This window comes from Myripristis murdjan, chromosome 13, assembly GCF_902150065.1.
Source record: "Myripristis murdjan chromosome 13, fMyrMur1.1, whole genome shotgun sequence".
In the NCBI taxonomy this organism is placed as follows: domain Eukaryota; kingdom Metazoa; phylum Chordata; class Actinopteri; order Holocentriformes; family Holocentridae; genus Myripristis; species Myripristis murdjan.
Window position 1 is genome coordinate 23,387,192 of NC_043992.1, and position 20,043 is coordinate 23,407,234.

The 20,043-nt window shown below is 43.8% G+C and overlaps 1 protein-coding gene across 1 annotated transcript in view; it reads left to right on the forward strand.

Moving 5' to 3' along the window:
• The window catches only part of clpb (ClpB family mitochondrial disaggregase), a 36,675-nt gene extending 27,413 nt beyond the window's left edge, over positions 1-9,262 (forward strand). The window contains exons 8-16 of the mRNA XM_030067937.1: positions 1,900-1,977; positions 3,275-3,330; positions 3,577-3,621; positions 5,154-5,315; positions 5,499-5,655; positions 5,969-6,042; positions 6,288-6,407; positions 7,870-7,974; positions 8,825-9,262. Coding sequence (XP_029923797.1) covers positions 1,900-1,977; positions 3,275-3,330; positions 3,577-3,621; positions 5,154-5,315; positions 5,499-5,655; positions 5,969-6,042; positions 6,288-6,407; positions 7,870-7,974; positions 8,825-9,022 — 995 coding nt within the window. The 3' untranslated portion in view covers positions 9,023-9,262. The remainder of the gene's footprint in view (positions 1-1,899; positions 1,978-3,274; positions 3,331-3,576; positions 3,622-5,153; positions 5,316-5,498; positions 5,656-5,968; positions 6,043-6,287; positions 6,408-7,869; positions 7,975-8,824) is intronic.
• The last annotated feature ends 10,781 nt before the right edge of the window (positions 9,263-20,043 follow it).

The window sequence follows — 20,043 nt, forward strand, 5'->3', positions numbered from 1 at the left end:
GGTTGGGGTTTAGTACCTTGGTAAAAGATACTTTAACTGGACAGATGGTGGTTGATGAAACGTATTTTGCTGTAATGTGAACAGTGCCCTAATCATTAAATGGTGACAGTGTCAGAATTTTTTTCTGTCCTGCTAAACCACTGTCAGTATTTTTCAGTCTGGGCTATTGAAAAGTTGTTATCATGAGCCAGGCTCTGCCGGAAACTGTAGTAACATGTTGGCCAAATGATGTGCGACTGATGATCAAAATGCTTTAATTTCCACCCTGGAGGCTGTGAAGCTGTCATCTAACCTCTCCCCCTCAGACGGGCAGGGGAAACTCGAGCCAGAGCCAGTTTTGGAGGGAAGGCCAGGTTGCGCTGAAGGTGCCATATTGCAGCTCCTTCTGTTAAACTGACAGAAGTTGGCATTAATTGGCAGCATTTAAAATGGTCACCACAGAAAACTGCACCAGCCAATTCCCAGAAAAACTAAAATCATTAAATTATCTTGACTGATCACTTGACTCCTAAACACTCAAACAATAAGTGTTGGTTTGATGAATGGGCGAAGGAGAGTTTAAATAGACGGGCTGAGAAAAGACAGACTTGACCCAGTGTTTGTTCTGTGTAAAGGCAGAGAAACGCCTGCGCTTATGTTGAGGTAAACAACCTCTCGTGACCCTACAAGCTTGTCCTCACTTGTGCACAAGGTTGATGTGAAAGTTGGACATTCAGTGGGAGACAGTCAGTTGTCAGCTGCTCAAGGTGACGTAACCAATACAGCATTTAATATTAACAATGATTATGCCTGAGAAAAAAATACAGTAGTATTTGCCGGTAGGATTTTTATAGCAGATAGGGCATTGCCAATGTTTGGGAACATAACGTGATATATAGTAATAAAAATTTAGGTCAGGTACATACATGTATACATTAGTCACTTTTTCTCTTCTTTTTCTGTGGCAGCTGTGCCTTAGTTTTGGAGCAGGGGCTGTAACTTGCAATATTTTTAAGTAAGACACTGTATATTACTTGGAGTGAATTTCCCTCCCCGCATTGTAATGATGAGGTTCAAGAAAAGTGGATAAAGGTCATTAAAGATCATTAATCCGAACCCTAATCCCAGCTGTGCAACAGTATTCGCACCAGTGCCACAAACTAAACTGTTGTTATTTCAACTTTATCAAGATTCAAAAGCCATTTTAAGTGCACTGAAGGAGACTTGAGCATGATGATACAGCAGTACCTGCCTCTGCTTTAATTGTATGGTCCAGATGCTATTCAGCCCTGATCTTGGCCTCAGAGTCTCAACAGGTTCAGGTATGGATGAGTTTGTGCTGCTAGCATCTGTGAAACCACAGCCAAATACACTCTCTTTACTTCGCTCCAATCTACCTCATCCCCCTCCCTTTGTGTGGTTGCTGGGGTGATGGCAGGGTTGGGTAGGCACTCCTCTTTAAGCAAGCGTGTGTGTGTGAGGCTGCGATCCATGCTAAACTGATTTAGCCTTGGCCGCGCCAGGGAGGCTAACACAATTACCGCTGGCTAATGGCCCCACTGACTGAGGGGGGAGGAGAGGCATGGCGGGCGGCTTTCTGGAGGTCCTGCATCTCTCTCTCTCTCTCTCTCTCTCTCTCTCTCTCTCTCTCTCTCCCTCTCCCTCTCTCCCTCCCTCGCCCTCTCTTCCTCTCTCTTCCCTCTCCTTTTTCCACCAAATGTGTCTGGCCCTTTTCTTATCCCATCCCTCCTCTCCCTCCTTTATCATCGTTTCTGGGATACCCTTCCCCACGCAGGTCAGCTCAGTTCAGATGAGCTTTACTTGTGCAAACCTTAAATAAGTATCGCCAAAGCAAAGTCAACAAATGCAAATAATTTAGATAACAGTCTCTCTCTGTTTCCGTCTCTCTCTTCACTCTAGCCATCAGGAGGAAGGAGAATGGTTGGTACGATGAAGAGCACCCCCTCGTCTTCCTCTTCCTCGGCTCATCAGGAATCGGTAACTCTCTCTCTCACACACACACACACACACACACACACACACACACACATTCTCTCTCTCTCTCTCCTCATCCCTCACACCCAGCGCTCTCCTCTCTGGTTTGATCTCATGAAGAGATCGCAGCAGCCTCTTCAGCTTCCCAGAGGTAGCTGCCAAAATAAACAGAACACTTGAGTGAAGTGAAGTTTCTGAAGTATTTTCAGTGCGTTTGGAGTTCATTTTCCTCCAGCCGAGTCGTTGAATCCAAATGGCAAAAAAAACGGAACATGCAAGAAAAGCGTAAGCGTAACTTTGTGAAAATGGAAATGTTAAAGATACACAGCAAAGTTGGCAATGGTTGACTGAAATGATTGAACCATTTCGACTCAACAGACAAACAACATGGGATATTGGTGGTTGAGTCTACACAGTTCTCATTGTCAGTCTGGCTCACTAAAAGATTATATCCATGCCACATTTTTTTTTTTTTTTGTTATTTGACTCTAAACGTCCTCACTTCAATTGATCCTTGGCAATTTGCATAGTCCACCTTTAGAAATAATTTTGTTCTGTGCCAGAGGTGTCATGTGTTTCTGTGTTACTTTATAATCTCTTTCCTCTACTTCCTTGTGGAAAATGGTTTGGAGAAAGGCCTGCATGTGAAGAACAGACAGAAGAAGATGTGTGTGTGTGGGTGTGGGTGTGGGTGGGGGGGTGGTGGGGGTTATGGGCCACGCAGATGGATACGAAAGGGGGAGATAGTGAAATGACAGGCTGGAGAGATAGATGAAGCAGAGACAGTGTTCATATTCTCTGTTGCCTTCAGCGACAAACACTGGCCATGAGACATAAATATTAAACACAGCAACAGGACACGTGCACACGCACGCACACAGTGCCTCTGTCTGTCCCAGAGACACACACACACACGTAAACACAATCACCATACCCATATGCATACCAAATACAAGACATCAATATCACATATGAGCATTTTTATGCAGAATATTTTACTGACAAAGATAATCAGTGTTTGTGGAGAGCGTCAGATGATTGAAAGCTTTGTAGAGGGAAGTGCAGAGATTTAGGCCAGCGGTGAGAGAGGAGAAGAGGAGAAGGTCTGGTTCCTTTGCTTATGAATTCTGTGCATATTACTAATATATTCCATGCATATTAGTGTACTCAAAAAGCACTTGTGTTTTATTTGTGTAAAAATAAAAATAGTGGTTAGTGGTGTTTCTGTTGTCTGATTGGTGAATGGCTGCCCTTCTTTTCTCCATTCTGGACTCTAATTGGTCGATGTTCTGTGTCACAGGAAAGACAGAACTGGCCAAACAGGTGGCTCGCTACATGCACAAGGATATCAAAAAGGTATGTGAATTCACACACACACACACACACACACACGCACGCACACATGCACACACAACTGTTTTACCAGTCAATGGTTGGGGTAGGTTCTTGCACCTTAAAAAGTTGATAGAATTATGTTTGTATTGGTTTCTATGGCAACATTTAGTGTTACATGGTCACCCAACCAAGCATAACCCAGATACACATAAAAACTGGTGTAGTATGTTCCGCATCTCAGGAGGTTAATTGGTCCTGTGATTGCAGGGTTTCATCCGGATGGACATGTCGGAGTTCCAGGAGAAACACGAGGTGAGATTCTGTTTGCTCATTTCACCTTCCTTTGAACTGAAGAAGCAGACATTATAGAAATAATGGAAATATTTGATCTAGTCTCTGATGCCATGTTCGCTAACTGATGTCTTGGATGGGTTCCTCTCTGATAGAGTTCATTCATTCCAAATGAGAGAATCTGCATGCTCTGTATCATTCTTCTGCATTTGTGTAGGATTTATTCTACTTATTTACTGTTAATGCATGCATAATCTAGAATGAATATTGTTTTTTCCACCTCATTTTTTGCTAGTTTTGGTGATGAAAACATTTTATCACTGAATCAGAGTTGCAGCGAAAGTATATGTTAGAGTACAACAGTCGGGATCTGCTTCTCCTCAGTTTCACCTCAGTGTGCTGGAAACTAGAACAGAGTTGTGTGTAGAACTCCTGCAGACAGACAGACACAGACACAAAAGCATCACCCAGTCAGTAATAATAAGAACACACTTTATTTATAGGCGCCTCTCAAAACAGTCAAGGTCTCCTTACAAGCCAGAGTTAAAAGAAATAAAAAAAATGTACAATGATACATCAATAATAACCAATAAACAATAAAACACTTAAAGGCCCCATGGCATGAAAAATGCAATTTTCGTTGTTTTGTCGTGATAGGGAAGGTCTCGGGGCCACATAAATACTGTCCCATGCATTAAGCCTGTGATAAATGGAGAAATGCACACAGCCCGTTCTTTGAAACTCTCCCTTTAAGACGAGCGGACAGCTCCAAGTGAATCAATTTGTGAGTCAATGTGTGAAATCATGTCGAGCTTCATTTGCTGCATTATATCCAAGATACTTTGAAGAGTAATTGGCTCACCCATTGTGAGGCCAGCAGTGTTTCCACTCGCACAGCGAAAGGGGTGTCATCCCAAAACTGGTGGGTTTGGTGCTTTAGGCTGTTTTAGTTTTCCTTTCTTGTCTCACCACAGATAGTTCGATAGCAACAGATGATTTTTAGAGTGGAAATATATATTGCAACGACCTTAATAGATAAATAATTGAGCCAGCAGACTAGAGCTTGCAGCACTCACTCACTCCACGGCGGCCATTTTTATTAAATATAAGGCTACGCCGCCCGCCAGCCCGCAGCTTGTTAGCTTGCTCCCCAGGTAACAAGCTAACAAGTTAGCCACATGTCGAAGAAACGTTGCGCCATAGAAGGATGCAAGGAGACTCATGTGTCATTGCACAGTCTTATAAGATGATAAGATGATAATTCCTGTTTACCACTCAGAAAACAGTCAGCCAATCAGTGAATAGATGCTGACTCTCTCTTCTGATTGGCTAAATGAACCATGCTGCCAGAGCTCTGGGAGAAAGGCAAGAGAGAGGAGCTGTGAAACGATATTTAGCAGACCACAGGTACTCAAAACCACAGATACATCATGGTAGGGACATCAGCAGTTAAATTAAAACCCTGGAAAAGTGTACAGCACGGGGCCTTTAAGTGTGACAGCTCTTGAGCACTTACTTTGACCCGTGTTTTTCTCTCTCTCCCCTCCTCTCAGGTGGCGAAGTTCATTGGTTCCCCGCCGGGATATGTGGGACACGAGGAAGGGGGTCAGCTGACCAAACAGCTGAGGGCATGTCCTAACGCTGTCGTCCTGTTTGACGAAGTGGATAAAGCCCACCCCGATGTCCTCACCATCATGCTGCAGCTGTTTGATGAGGTGTGAACATGCATACACACACACACACACACACACACACACACATGCACACGCACATGCACATGCAGATAGACACAGACATCAGTATGTTTGGAGAAATAGAATATGGCCTTGTCATGACATTTCACTTTTCTATCACTCCATCTCTCTGTCTGTATAAATATCGTTCTCTCTGTTTCTCAGGGCCGGTTGACAGACGGTAAAGGGAAGACCATCGAGTGTAAGGACGCCATCTTCATCATGACGTCCAATGTTGCAAGTGATGAAATTGCCCAGCATGCACTGCAGCTCCGCCAGGAAGCTGAGGAACTGAGCCGCAGAAAGCTGGCCGACAGCCTCAGTGAGAGAGAGATGCACTAACACGTATACACACACACACACACACACACACACTGTTCTCTACTCTTGAGGAAAGCCATCTGACTTAGATTTGTTCTGTAGATCTCACTTTACAACTGCACAGTTTCATTGTGTGGAGTCATGTATATTGAGATCTTAGTTTCCACAGCTCATAAATGTAGAATATTGGCATGTTAGCATGCCAATATTCCACATTCAATATGTCGTTATATCACCTTGCACCCGTCTTTTTAACCAAAGGACAGATTAATAAAATCACAGATGATCAAGGTGTTGCCTCTGTGTTTTCCCAGATGATGTACAGAAGAGTGATGACATCAAAATCTCACGGCAGTTTAAGGACTCTGTGATTCGACCGATCCTAAAGGTAACACACACACACACACACACACACACACACACACACACACACACACACACACACACACACACACACACACACACACAAACAAACAAACATACAGATGTACTGAAGACAAAGTCACACCCTTTGCTGGTTTCATTGCAGGCGTATGTTGTCATTATTTTAGCTCTAGTTTTTGTTGTTTTTTTTACCTACTGACTCATGTTGACCTGAAAACTGTTATAATTAAATCTGCGGCTCCTGCCCAGGCCCACTTCCGGAGGGACGAATTCCTGGGTCGGATCAATGAGATCGTTTACTTCCTGCCCTTCTGTCACTCAGAGCTGCTGCAGCTGGTCAGCAAAGAGCTCACCTTCTGGGCCAAGAAGGTAACTGTGTGTGTGTGTGTGTGTGTGTGTGTGTGTGTGTGTGTGTGTGTGTGTGTGTGTGTGTGAATCTTTTCACCTAAGTTGTGACTCCCACAATCCTCTTGTCATTTTCACAAAGTGTTGTATCATCTGCTCTGTTTGCAGTCACTCGGGTCAACATCTGATGAAAAATCTGTTTTTATGAACTCTCTGTACTATTTATTGTCTGGTTTCAGCTGCTACTCAATTGATTTACTTTTAGGTGGGACTTTTTGGTCAGAAGTTAAGCCCTGTCTGGCATGGGTTACAGCTAGAGCACATTTTACAGCATCTTTTGAAATCATCTTCCGAACTGTAGCCTCTAAAATTACACATGCATCATAGAAATGTACAGACTCAGTGTGTAGATTCACGCAGCCCGGCTAGATTATTGTGTTTTAAAATATTTGACAGCAGACACACCAGCCAGAGAATGAATACTATAGCTGCCTTGCTGAAATACAAACACACGATTAGCTGAGACTATATAGAAAGTGGACGAGTGTGTTTCCAGCCCAGCCAAGCCTCCGTCTTTGTATCTGAGAAAGAGAGAAAAGGAAATGTGCCGTTTGGTTGAGGCTCCTCTGCAAAGCCTCCTGCATTTGTAGCCCGGGTGGTCCCAGTGGGAGTGGCAGGCCTCACCCTGGCAGCGTGAGCCCCACACTGCAGCCGCTGAGCTATGCAGGACCTCAGATCAATATTATGTGCCACTGCTGTTCACTATAATGTGATTACAGTGTTTAACATGTGGAGCCTTCATCAATATTTAATTATTAATATTACAGCTGGCGTCCTGACAGCCAACACTGCCCCCCAGGCTACTGATAGGGACCTGACTCATGGCTCTGTGTGTGTGTGTGTGTGTGTCAAAGTCTCCGTCTGTCTGTCGGATGGTGCAGTGTGTATATTTGTGCACACATCTATGCTTGTCTGGCATCGTCTCCGTGTCAGTATCTCTCTTTTATTTTGAGCATGCTCACAGCAGCTCTCAGTGTTATTTATATTATTGTTGACATCTTATTATTACAGAATTTCCACAAGCCATTTGTTTATCATTCACTCACGTTAAATGAATTAAATGGGTCCTGCCGTATTGTGTTATTTATGCTGTTGTAATATTAGTGATTATATCTCTGGAGTACAACATGGCGTGTTATTTATTGAATGGAGTGTTAACAGCAGTAGCTAAATGAGCTGCTCTGATCACTACTATTGACTGGTGTTTGATTAAAACGCATTAGGGGCCGGTTGATTAGCGCTGGCAGACATGCTGCTTGACACAATCTTCTGTCTGCTCCTGATGCATTTCTCTCCTTTCTCCCACTCACTTTTTTTTTTAATTCTCTGCCTCCTTGATGTAATTTCTGTATGTCTGTCTCATCCCTTTTTTGACCTTCTCGGATGTAACATCTCTTTGTTTCTCTGTCTCTTCCTCTGTCATTAGGCTAAGCAGCGCCATAACATCACTCTCCAGTGGGATCGCCCAGTTCTTGACCTGCTGGCTGGAGGATACAACATGCATTATGGAGCACGCTCCATCAAACATGAGGTACACACACACACACACACAAGGATACTGACAGACAAGGGTACCAATATGTGTCCAGAAAAAAAATACTATTATTATCCCCAACTCTCAAGAACTTAATAGGTACTGAATGCAGACAAAAACACTGAAAGTGTTTCTTAATGTTAAAAAATAAATAAATAGCCTAAACCTAGGTTGTTCTCATTTTCACCTTATTTCAGTTACAAAATATTACTATTATTTCAGTCTGACTGGCATTACAAAGGTGTTTAAAGTCTTAAACTCAACTTGGTGAAGCAAAACAGATTTGAATCTTCTCACTTGTGGTTAAACGCTGCACTACAAACCACAACGTCCATCCAACACCAGGATACATACTGCACACACACTGACATGGATAAGCACAAAGTAACATGATGACGACAGATTATTCAGTTTCTCACTGTTAAAATGCTGCTTTAATACGATCTCAGAAATGAAATGAGCCTATTTTTGCCCATAGGTTTTATTGATAAGGCTGATACCAGCACTCTTGAATTGAAGCTGCCTTGATTTTAACCATTTTTATACACAAAAATTACATGTGCTCAGTGTGTCCCTCAGGCACAGGCAGAATCGAAACACCTGACTCAGCAGTCAGACCATGTTGGGACACAAAGTCTCCCCTGAAACTCAGACAGTTCTTTCAGGGTTAGCAACTTTAAGGCAGGGTCATATCAATATTGACAATATTGACAGTATTTATAGGCATCTGATTTGTACTACTGCCAGTCAGTTTATTACGTATCGGTTGCCTGTCAATAATCCAGTACAAACACACACACACACACACAAGACAAAATGCCATTTAACTCCGTCACTGATCCCTCAGGTTGAGCGGCGAGTTGTCAACCAGTTAGCCGCAGCGTACGAGCAGGAGCTCCTGCCCAAAGGCTGCACCCTGCGTCTCTCCGTCCAATCAGAGGGCGAGGAGGAGCGCAGCACACCCAGCCTGCGCCTAGAGGTGGTGGGAGAGGACAGCTCACCGAGAACACTGGACATCCGCCCACCACTCAGCCCTGAGCACTGACACAGTCACACAGGCACACGCACACACACACACACACACACACACACACACACCGGGAACCGGACACTGACACAGAGACACACGCATACACACACACACATATTCACAAGGTATGCATACAAACTCATGTGCACACATCAGTCACCATCATCATCCTCATCCTCCTCATCCTCTGTGACATCAAGGAGTGTAAAGGCTGTCTGATGAGATCTCTAATAAATTACCTCTCTTATGAACAAATCACTGCCTCTCGCTCTCTCAGTATCCACATGCAGGACAGGAGCGCCAGTTCTGCCCTGACGGGACTCATGGCGCATGTGCCATAACTGACGACATTACACTGTCAAAACATAAATAAAATAAAATAAACAACACTCTGTTTGAATGTTTATACATCCTGTCAGAAGTAGGTGTCATACTTTACGTCCATTAAATCTGATCTCAACATATGCACATGCGTCGCTCTAACAATGTATGTTCATTATATGAATGTGTTTGCAGGTACGGGTCTAATTGTAGCTTTCCACTCAGGACCTTACAGGCTGTAACACCTGTAACATGGAGCCTCAGCATCATCATGAAAACCGAATAAACATCTCATTGTTATTGTGGATAGAAGCCATGTTGTAGCCAAGTTGCATTGAAAAGCAAGCGTGCTTCAGGGCGCTGATTTCTAGGCTTAGCTGCTGTGCTATCTGTTTCCTGTCTCAATGTTAGTTTTTGATCAAAGGGTCCAGAAAATATCTATCCAGGCAGCTCACATTTATTGAAGTGAGTCCAGCGGTCTAATTTGTCTCCTCTGATGATTGAATAAATTTAAGAAATTGGTCATTTTCCACACTGAGAGCTCCTCAGCTGCAGCAGAACAGTAAAACAAGGTCAAAATATTTAGAAATATGATGTAGATTGTTATATAACTTATATATGTATATTTAAACTTCACAGTAAGCAGTATCTTTTGTGTAGGAAATTCACACGCAAAGCCAAAGTTAATACAGTTATGTATAGCACTTTCTTGTGGCTCTAGTCATTACATTTGGCAGACATGGGGAATAGCCACTGAGGCAGAAATTTGTTGTCAATATCGATGAGAGGATTGTAACTTGTAGTCACTGAAAACACAAAATGATTTAATACAGAGATGGATACATTTTGCCAGAGTGGGATAAATAATAGACACTTGAAAGCTGCCCATTTGCTGTCAAGGAAAGAAAGTAAAGAAAGCTAAATATTGTCAGATTGTTGCCCATGTGTCATGGCCTTTAGAAATCAATGTGTTTATCATAATGTGCGTTTGTGTTGTGGGGAAAACAGCACTAGCAGAGTTACACTGATGAATACATATATATATATATATTAACACAGCTTATTTATTCATTTCATCTGTTAAAAAAAAATGTGTTAGTGAAGAAATTACACAACCAAAAATGTATGTTAGTCAGTGTAAATTATGGATAATATAACTGCCTTGTGAATTGCTTGTGTTGATGCATGTCAAATGATAAAGATGCCTCTGTCATGATCGCGCACTCTGGTGCTTCTCAGTGTGTTTTTGTCTTTACAGGCAAATCCATTTGACATTAAGAAGAATGTAGACACATAAAGAAATAATATTTAAACACTTGTATCATAAATGTTTGATGTGAACAGCATGCTGACAGGGCGCCGAGCTTAATAGGATGGCATCTTTCATTCTTGTATCCGACATCCACCATGTAAATAAAGTCAACGCAACAAAAAAAGGAATTCCTACTTGTTTTCTGTTTGTGTTGCACTGACACCCCTGATGGATGTGTGTGTGAGTGTGTGTGTGTGTGTGTGTGTGTGTGTGTGTGAGAGAGAGAGAGAGAGAGAGAGAGAGAGAGAGAGAGACAGCAGTGCCTGGGTGGGAATTCTACAACAATAACGCTTGTCCACCCAGTGAAACAACATGACAGAGGAATTTCCCTGGAATGCCATTTTGTGTGTTTGTGTGTGTCAGTGTGTGTTGAACAGTGGGAATGCAGCAGGATACTCCTGAATGCCATGGAAATGTAGAGATGTAGAAGGCAACACGCACACACACACACACACACACACACTGCAGGCATGTCTCCCCTGTAGGGAGGGATTAGCATGCAGGAAAAGGACACATTCAATCTTACTGTTCCCGCCTGGACCCCCCACGACACACACACACACACACACACACACACACACACACACACACATCTGCTTCACTCATGCTTACAAACAGTACACTCAAATGCTTCTCCACAACTAGAGATGTAACAATATGAAAATTATAAATCATGATAATCGGGCCCAAAATGTCATGGTTTTCAGTATTGCAGTATCGTTAAAATGTACTGAAACTGTTAAATAATTGCTGATAACACATTGAAATCATGTCACTGTTTTGTATTGAAAACCACAACTTAGATTCTCAGCATGACAAACTGCAATAAAATCATACGTGACCATGAAAAGAGGAGGCGTCCCTAGTATTTAGACACTGAGTGTATGACGATCGTCTGCACTAGTGTTGGATCAGCTATCGCTAGTTTGTTTGATTATGTGTCCTAACCGGTGAAAATGCTCCTGTATCTCACAATAAGTTGAAATTTGGCAACTCTATTCCTCTCTGACAGGAAAGCTAACTTGCTGGAAGTCGTGGCAATCCTACAATATGTACATCGGGACAGTAGACCAGCTTGTGTTTAGATAGTTCAAAGGAATACTCCAACATTTTAGCAAAATACCCTGGGTGGGTGAAATTTTGTGTTAGCTTAGCATAAAGACTTGAAGTCTATGGGAGTCGTTAGCCTAGCTCCAAGCCGAAGTGCCAAAGTGAAAAAATAAACCTTACAGCAAAACTGAAGCTGTCTTACTTACACAATGTATCGTGTATTTGAAATGCACATCTTGGATTTTTTTTAAAGAGACTATGGATGTTGGATGTATAAATATCATCTTTGTGCTGTGACCCTGCCACCCTAGTTACGCCCATGGTTACCAAGCAGGTAAATTCCTCCCTCCTGCAGAGAAAAGTGAGCAACAGCACAGCGAATGTTTAAAAGTGAGACTGTGAAGTGGCTGCATCTGGACACTAGATCAGGTTGTGTTATGATACCTTGAGGCTTTTCCTGTCTCTTATAACCCTCAAATACATCTACACTTTATGGTTTTAGGAAGTCTAGCTGGTGTGTGTGTGTGTGTGTGTGTGTGTGAGTGAGTGCGTCATGTGCATGTGTATCCGTTTACCCTCCCTGAGGAAGACAAGAGGAGGAGGAGAGAGAGAAGAGGCTCTTAGTCGGTCCGTCAGGCTATTTCTGACTGCTGCCATTTCTCTGATTAGATTATGGAGAAACAGAAACCGAGCCCTCCATCCTCCTAACCTCTCTCTCTCTCTCTCTCCCTCTCTCTCTCTCTCCCTCCCATTACATTTTGTTCAGCTCCTCTATCCATTCAGTTTCTCTCTCTCTCTCTCATGCACGGTCTCGCTCACCTTCTCCACATCCCTCTCACACACACAAATTCTTCCTCTTCATGTACTCTCTCTCTCTCTTTCCCTCTCTCTCTCTCTCTCTCTCTCTCTCTCTCTCTCTCTCTCTCACTCTCTCCTCTCATTTCCACCCACCATCCTCAAGAGAGTTCAAGGTGCAGGGGGGAGGCAGAGAGGGAGGGAGTGGAAAGTGAGGGAGAAGGGGAGAAAATATCAAACCTTGGAGAAAGGGGGAGAGAGAAGAAAAATCAAAGACATGAGAAGAAGGAGGAGAACAAACAAAGAGAGAAGGAGGGAGAGACAGAGAGAGAGAGAGAGAGAGAGAGAGAGACAGGTGATAAAACAGGATCCGCTGGGAGAGAGATGGAAAGTGTAGACACAGTGGAGACTTGTGATTCAGGATATGTAACATACAGAATAACCTCACACTCAGCCTCCATCTTTCCAGTAACAGAAGAAAGGGTGAATGAACTATGGCCTCAAGTCAGTGATCATCATTTGTAAAAAAAAAAAAAAAAAAAAAAAAAAAAAAAAAAAAAAATACTGTCAAAGAATACCATTATCTTATTTTCAAATAATAATGCTTGCTGACCACTGACTGTTGTGTGACTAAAATATAAGTGAAACGTGACCACGCTGCCACACTGCTTTGATTTTGGATATGCTGCCCTTTTTTCTACCTCACTACAGATACGATGAGCAGGCTAGACCCTTCGTCTCTGCAAATGAACAGGTGAGGTGAGTCCAGGTGACTCTGCCCTCTGCTGTATCTTTGATACTCGGTTTTGGATGGGTGTGTGAGCGGCAGGCTGTGGCCCTGCGGCAGCTCCCGGGGCTGCAGCTGTGCAGGTGGAGGTGGTGAATGATGTCCGACTCGAGCCTCTCCCATTATCATATCTGTCCCTGCTCTTAACGGGGGATTTTCATCTGTGTCCCTCTCCTCTCCTCTCATCTCCTCCACCCCCAGCTCTCTCATTCCGCTCCCCCAGGACGCACTGCGATCGATTACACCTCCATTACCTCGCTCAGCTCGCCTCTTCGTTTAAGGAAATGCTCCTCGGTCACAGATGTAAAAAGGATCACAGCCTGCGCTGCAGAGTTTCACTTTTGTGTTAATCACAGGCATTTCGGCAGTACGGGCCTTTCATTGCGGTAATTAAAAAAGGTTTCTTTGTACCTTTGCAGTGATGGTGGCTGTGATGGTGGCGGCCTGTGTGTCGGGATGGACCGGATGTTCACCAGCCGTGAGCTGCTGTCAAACCCGTGCAGTTACCGCAAGGCAAGCACGTGACAGTCCCCTGGGAAAATTAGCATAAAAGACAAATAAAGGACCCCACCAAAAACACACCAGTCTGCCCTCCTTTCTTTTAAAGAAAAGGAACGAATCCATTCTGCCTAATTCGAACCTTGCTCAGGGACAGCTCGCGTGGCAGATTGCAGTCTAATTAGTTTAGAGGGAATTTAATTCAATTAACTTTCCACAGCTCCGCGCGCCCCGCCGCTGGGCTGCTTTCAGAACGCGGGGCCAGAGCTCGAGATCTAATTAGTGTGTTTGGAGAAGCTCTCCTGCGCGCGGCCATCCCTCGCTGCTCCAGCTGTGGTAGTTTCGGGTGTGTGTGTGTGTGTGTGTGTGTGTGTGTGTGTGTGTGTGTGTGTGTGTGTGTGTGTGTGTGTGTGTGTGTGTGTGTGTGTGTGTGTGTTCTCTCGGGACCTGGTTTTGATCCTAAAAAGCTTCTTTTTTAAGTAACATGCCTGTATCCATTAGGGTAATACAGCTCTGGTGTGGCAGCGCATTGAAGAAATGTGCATCGCATATGAGCAGCCGCATAGAAACAGTTGCTCTGCATCATATTCTGCGTGATGGATTCCGCAATCTCGAGTGTATGCAGGCTTGGCCTTTGGTATAAATTAATTATAACCCCTTTCTTTTCGTTACCAGTGAGGCTGTAGTGGCCCTAGCTTTCCAAGTCGAAATTAACCCTCGAGCTCAAATTTCACAACTGTTAGGCCTAATTTCTGTCTTATGTTTCTGATATTGTTTACATATTGCGTTTGTGTCATTTTACACTATTGTTTTATTTTTTGTAACGTTTGCCAATACCTAGCCAATCGAAATTGTGCGTCTCTATGGCTTGATCCTGCTTTAAATCATTAAGATAATTTTTTTCAGATACACCCCCAACAATTAGGGAGTCTTATCCCCGTGCTACTCCATCTATCATACTCCATCTATACTTTTTTCCCCCAATAAATAGACTAGGCTACTTCGCCTCAGTATTTTTTTTTACTTAATTTTCACCATATCTATCTATCTATCTATCTATCTATCTATCTATCTATCTATCTATCTATCTATCTATCTATCTATATGGACATGGATATAGATTCTTTTTCTCAGTATCAGTATCCTGATAATGAAATGTTATTTTTCATTGTGTGCTACAGTGCTCTCTCGGTCAGAACGGGACCAAACCTGTTTGATAATGCGGAGCATCATTTGATGCCTTACAGTGAGCAGATATTCGTCGGCATCACGGTCACATGCTGTGGTGAGGCTCCTGTCTCTAACCCGGTTAGACGTGGCTCGTCGTGTCGAGCCTGAGCGTCATGGTACATTCAGGTAATTGGGGATTGAAATGCGGGGACAGTTGCACCGCCGGGCCCCCCGGCCCCGGGCCCCTGGTGCATCGTCTCTCATCCATCACCGGCTAAATCAAATGCACACAGATAGAGAGCCGCGAGCCGCCGGAGGAGCAGGCCGAGCCTGTGTGTTAACGACAGGAACCGCGGGCTGTATGTTTTTACACACTCCGACCTCCAAGGGAAGAGAATATATTAAGAGGAGTGATGAAATAACACATTTCAGTGACACAGGTAGAGAGCTGGTTGTTTCAGCGTTGTGTCAGCACCCATGTGTGGAAGTCAGGCTGTTACACAGAAGTTAGTGGATGATGTTGCAGAAAACGATGGCGAAAAGACGTGTTATAATTCTAAAATAATTTTTAAAAGTATACTGGGCTATTTGGCTACTGCATAAATAAAATAAATAAATAAAATAAAAGCGCAGTAAAGCAATATAACTGTGAATTTGACCAAACTCGTTAATATTTGCTGTGCGAACATGTAGGCTACAAATACCTATAATAACTGAGAGAATGCAAATGTAGGCCTAGTTTCTATTGTTAAACGAGTACCCTATCTGTTGTTCAATTTTTGGCTTATTTTGGATAGAATAAAAATATGGAACTTTTTTTTTTTTTTTTTTTTTTTTTTTTTTTAATTTCACGATTAGGCTACTGAAGATAAATGATCATGTGGGTATTTGAGTACCTGTGGAATATGAATGATTGAGGCGCACCAAACGTGTCTGTGTCGCAGGCCTGCTGGAGCCGCAGGACGCCTGTTTTGTCTTTTGTCCCTCTGGCTCCATTTGTCTCAGCAGCTGGACAACAGAGTCGTGCAGCTGTGGGCTGACGGTGCTCCGCATTCTGATGACAACATGTACATGATTGGCCCTTTTGTTTTGTCCTCAGCCGAATTAAGTAAAATAAAGGAAAATATCATTATAATACTCTTCGTTGGATTATCCTGTGTGGGTTGAGCTGCGGCTCTTTGATTATTATGCTTTAATGTTACAGCCTCAGTTTGAGACTGGGCCTGGACAGCCTGTGTGATGGGTGTCTCAGTCTGAGGCCAGCAGCTTCTTGCTCTTTGGGGGTTCATGATGGATGGGCCGCGCTCTGTTTTTGATTGACAGCTTTACTTGCTTTTCGGACCACCACTGCCTACCGCGGGACAGATACCGGGTGGGCCTCCCGCGTGGCTTTTCTTTAAACCAGAGTCTTTTCGCTGTCCCATCCTTTACCCATCCCTTATCACTTGTCTCTCTCCATATTTCATCCATCCATCCACCCATCCTACTGGCCCACACTGCAGTTTTGTCCTGTTTTTCCGAGCGATTCTCTAATAACCCGACAGAAACAGAATCACGGCTGAGCCACCGAGTGCCTCTGTTGAAAACTCACTATTATTAGGTTTTTTAAGGCTTCCCCCACTCATATTGGCCAATGTTAGTAATGTACCACGGTCATATAACAAGACGCCGTTTGAGTAGCTACTGGATCAACCCTGACAAAACCTGGTGATTTCTCATTCTCTCATTTAACACCCATAACGAAAAAAACAAGATATTTGTGAAATTCGTTGTTGTATACTCATTTTCTTATTTGTTGGTTTATTTATTATTATTTGTTTATTATCCCCTGGCCTTTATGGTATATCTCTATAACAATTATATAGGGCCTGCATTATAGGGCCTGCATTGCTCCAGTTCCGCTGTGATGTTAAAATGTCTTATAGAATTAGGCAACTAGCTTTTTTGTGAATTGATAGAGTGAAAACATCAACAAACAAGTGACGTTTATGATACGTTGTGAAAATTAGACTCACCTATCAGAAAGAGGAGCATAAGAGCATCCAGAGTGGTTTGGATTTCCCCCCATAACCCAAACTGGGGACTATAATCCCTTCCCTCTCTCAGGGGCCTTGAGGAGCCTCTAGGGGCCCATTGTGCTCCCCTCTGTTGACTCAGACGTCATGAATGTAAAAGATCCCCGTTACTGTTTCCGTCCAATCGCTCCATGAATGTAAAAGTCCAAAGTTAAAGCCTCTGCAGAGAGGGAGTCTCCCCCTGCGCTGGAGCACTATAGAGCGGATTAGCGGCTGGGAAGAGACCGGTCCCCTCTTTGAAGGGATTACGTTTAAATGCTTAAAGCGGGAGAGCTAGGGTCGCTCCTCGCTGCTCTTTTGGGGGATAGAAACAGGCAGAAATGGGCCGGGGAGTTTAACTTTGAAACAGTTTAAGTTTCACAGTAAACTCACCTCTGAACCCGCCAGACGGGACGTGGTCACACAGCAGACGGCATGGCCTGGGAGCCCTGACCACGAACCAGCAGCCTTTATATTCCTTTAATGCTCCAACAGGGATTTATAGTGTGTCTGTGGTAGAGCTTTATGATCTTTTGTTTATCTCCTATAATATTCCTATAGGGATTCATATACACCACCGCGCTCCAGTGACCCTATCGCACTTTATGACATTTTCAGCTCTATGGGACCACTATATTCCTATAATATTCGTAGAGAGATTTTGCCGTGACGTTTGTAGCTAGAGGGGCCATTGAAACTGCAGCTGCAAAACTGCCTGATGGAGCCGCTGATTTTGAGCATCCCAGCTTATTCATGGACGCCAATAATTTGCATGAATTAGAATTTGAATCAGAATCAGAATCAGGACAAAAATGTAACAAGCTATGATAATATCTAGAAAATGATTAATAAATGGAGTCAGAACTTCATAAGAAATAGGCCTATAAATAGAGTCAGGGCCACAAACCCTAACACACGACCTATGTGGAACGAGGAACTATATTCAGAATACAAAAAAATACAACAAATCAGTGTTAGGCTACAGTTAGGCTACAAAAATGCATGTGTTCATGCCATTCAAATACACTTTGTATTTTTATTTGGGGGAACACTGATACTAACTGTTTTACATTTAAACCCCACTGAGACAATGGATAAGGATTCATCTTTAATGTGCAGGGGTCTCATGTTTGGCCTCTAAAGAAACAGCGCTGGTCACAGAATATAGGCTGTTGATTTACTGGGTAATGTAGTGGGTCAGCTGCACTGAGGAATTACAGGAGACACCACGAGAAACTGCTCGGCCTCAGAACTTACAACCGTGAGGATGCCAGCGTGCCTACAGCCCCTCCCCACAGGTCCAGCACTTCAGACCAACCAGACAATAAACACTTTAACCAAATCTTATTATTAAGAGATGTTCATTGTTTAATTTAGCCGGGGCTTATTATGCACAGCAAAGTGTGCGTGTGTGTGCGTCAGGGTGCTTGGGCGCGTGTGTGTGTCTAATGACATTATGGAGCATCATCATACAGCCGCTGGTCAAGCAAAGAAAGATAAGAGCGCACACACTTTGAGCGCCATGTACACGCACACATGCAAACTTAATCAATTTCTCGCGTGCGCGTAAAACACAATTTTGGTTTGTGAATGATATTATTTGGTGGGATTTATTCACTAACAAAAAGCCTCTTAATTGCATGAGGCGATCTTGAAAGCCAGCAGCAGTGACGTTAAAGAGCCCAAGATTTGGAAGCTGGAGCCCGCGTCTCCCTTTATGCAGCCCACCTGCCTGCCGGTTTGAGCCCTCTCTGTGATGGGGGCCGTGTGGGATACGACTTATCACATTGTATGACACCGAACAATAAACTTAAACCAATTTATGAGGCGTCAATGCGTTTATGGTTAGCCTGTCGCGGTTGCTCTCTTGTCTGAGGTGCTTTCCGGAGCCAATTCCCTCTCTAGTCCTATACATCAAACTGACGCGCTACTCCGGTGACATCTCCGTAAAACTGATCGGAATCAAATCAAAGCTTTTAATCTCCGGAATCGCCGTCATATCTGGCGCTTTTCCCTCACATAAAGACTTCTGTGGCTGAACTGTGGGTTATTTCTACAAGCCGTCTGTGGAGAGGGAAACAAACAGCCTGTAGCGGAGCATGCCTTGGCGCTTTCTGCTCCCTGTGCTCGTACACGTATCTCTCTATATTTTTATAACACCATTACAACAGGTTCAACACGCTGCATATCAAACATTATAAGCTAAATAGGCTATATACAAAAATGTAAGCTATATACGAAGGATGCAGATTTATAAATAGGCCTACTTTGACTGTAATATCAGTGGTTTGGTTCTGCTTGCTCTGAAAGGCCTAAAACTGACTTAAAGGAAAAGCTCAAATCTCGCCAGAACTTAAGCCATTGTGTCCGATAAAGGATGCATGTGCGCTGTAATTGTAATTTGTTGCACCGGTGAATCAAACTCCTTGTTTTAACGCACCTCCATCTGACACCTGCGCGCTGCTCCCAGGCGCGTGGGCGGTGCGAGCGCGCGCGGGGGGAGGTGGTGTCGGTCGGGGGGGTACATCAGTGTACATGCTCACTGGCGGTGCCCCCTCCCCTCACTCGCGTGGCATTGTCATGGAAACTAGACCACCGCCTCGCTATTGTCTCGCGCTCTGCCAAGTTTATTATAAACACTGCGCGAGCTGCACGGTGCACTGTCAAACGGAGCGCGAGCAGACCAACGGACGGCAGTCAGGGAGGGAAAAGCTGAAGGAGCAGACAGAGAAAAGACGAGGAAACCTGGGAGGAGAGGCAATGAGAAGAGCGTGAAACTTTAGAGATATAAGGTGGACTTTATCCGGACCTCTTGACCAAAACCGTGCAGCTGGAGAGCCAAACAGTCCTGGGACATACTATCAGAGAGACAGACAGCTCGAGCACCTCTCACCTGCTTTGGCTCATTTGAACAACACCCAGCCTACAGTTTATAATCTGCAAAAACAGCACCTGAAAATATATTTATCACTCCAACATCAAGTGTTCTGACTGACTTTTCAGCTAGAACTTCGTTTTTGCCAGCCGGAGGTTCCTCTCGCTGACCTCC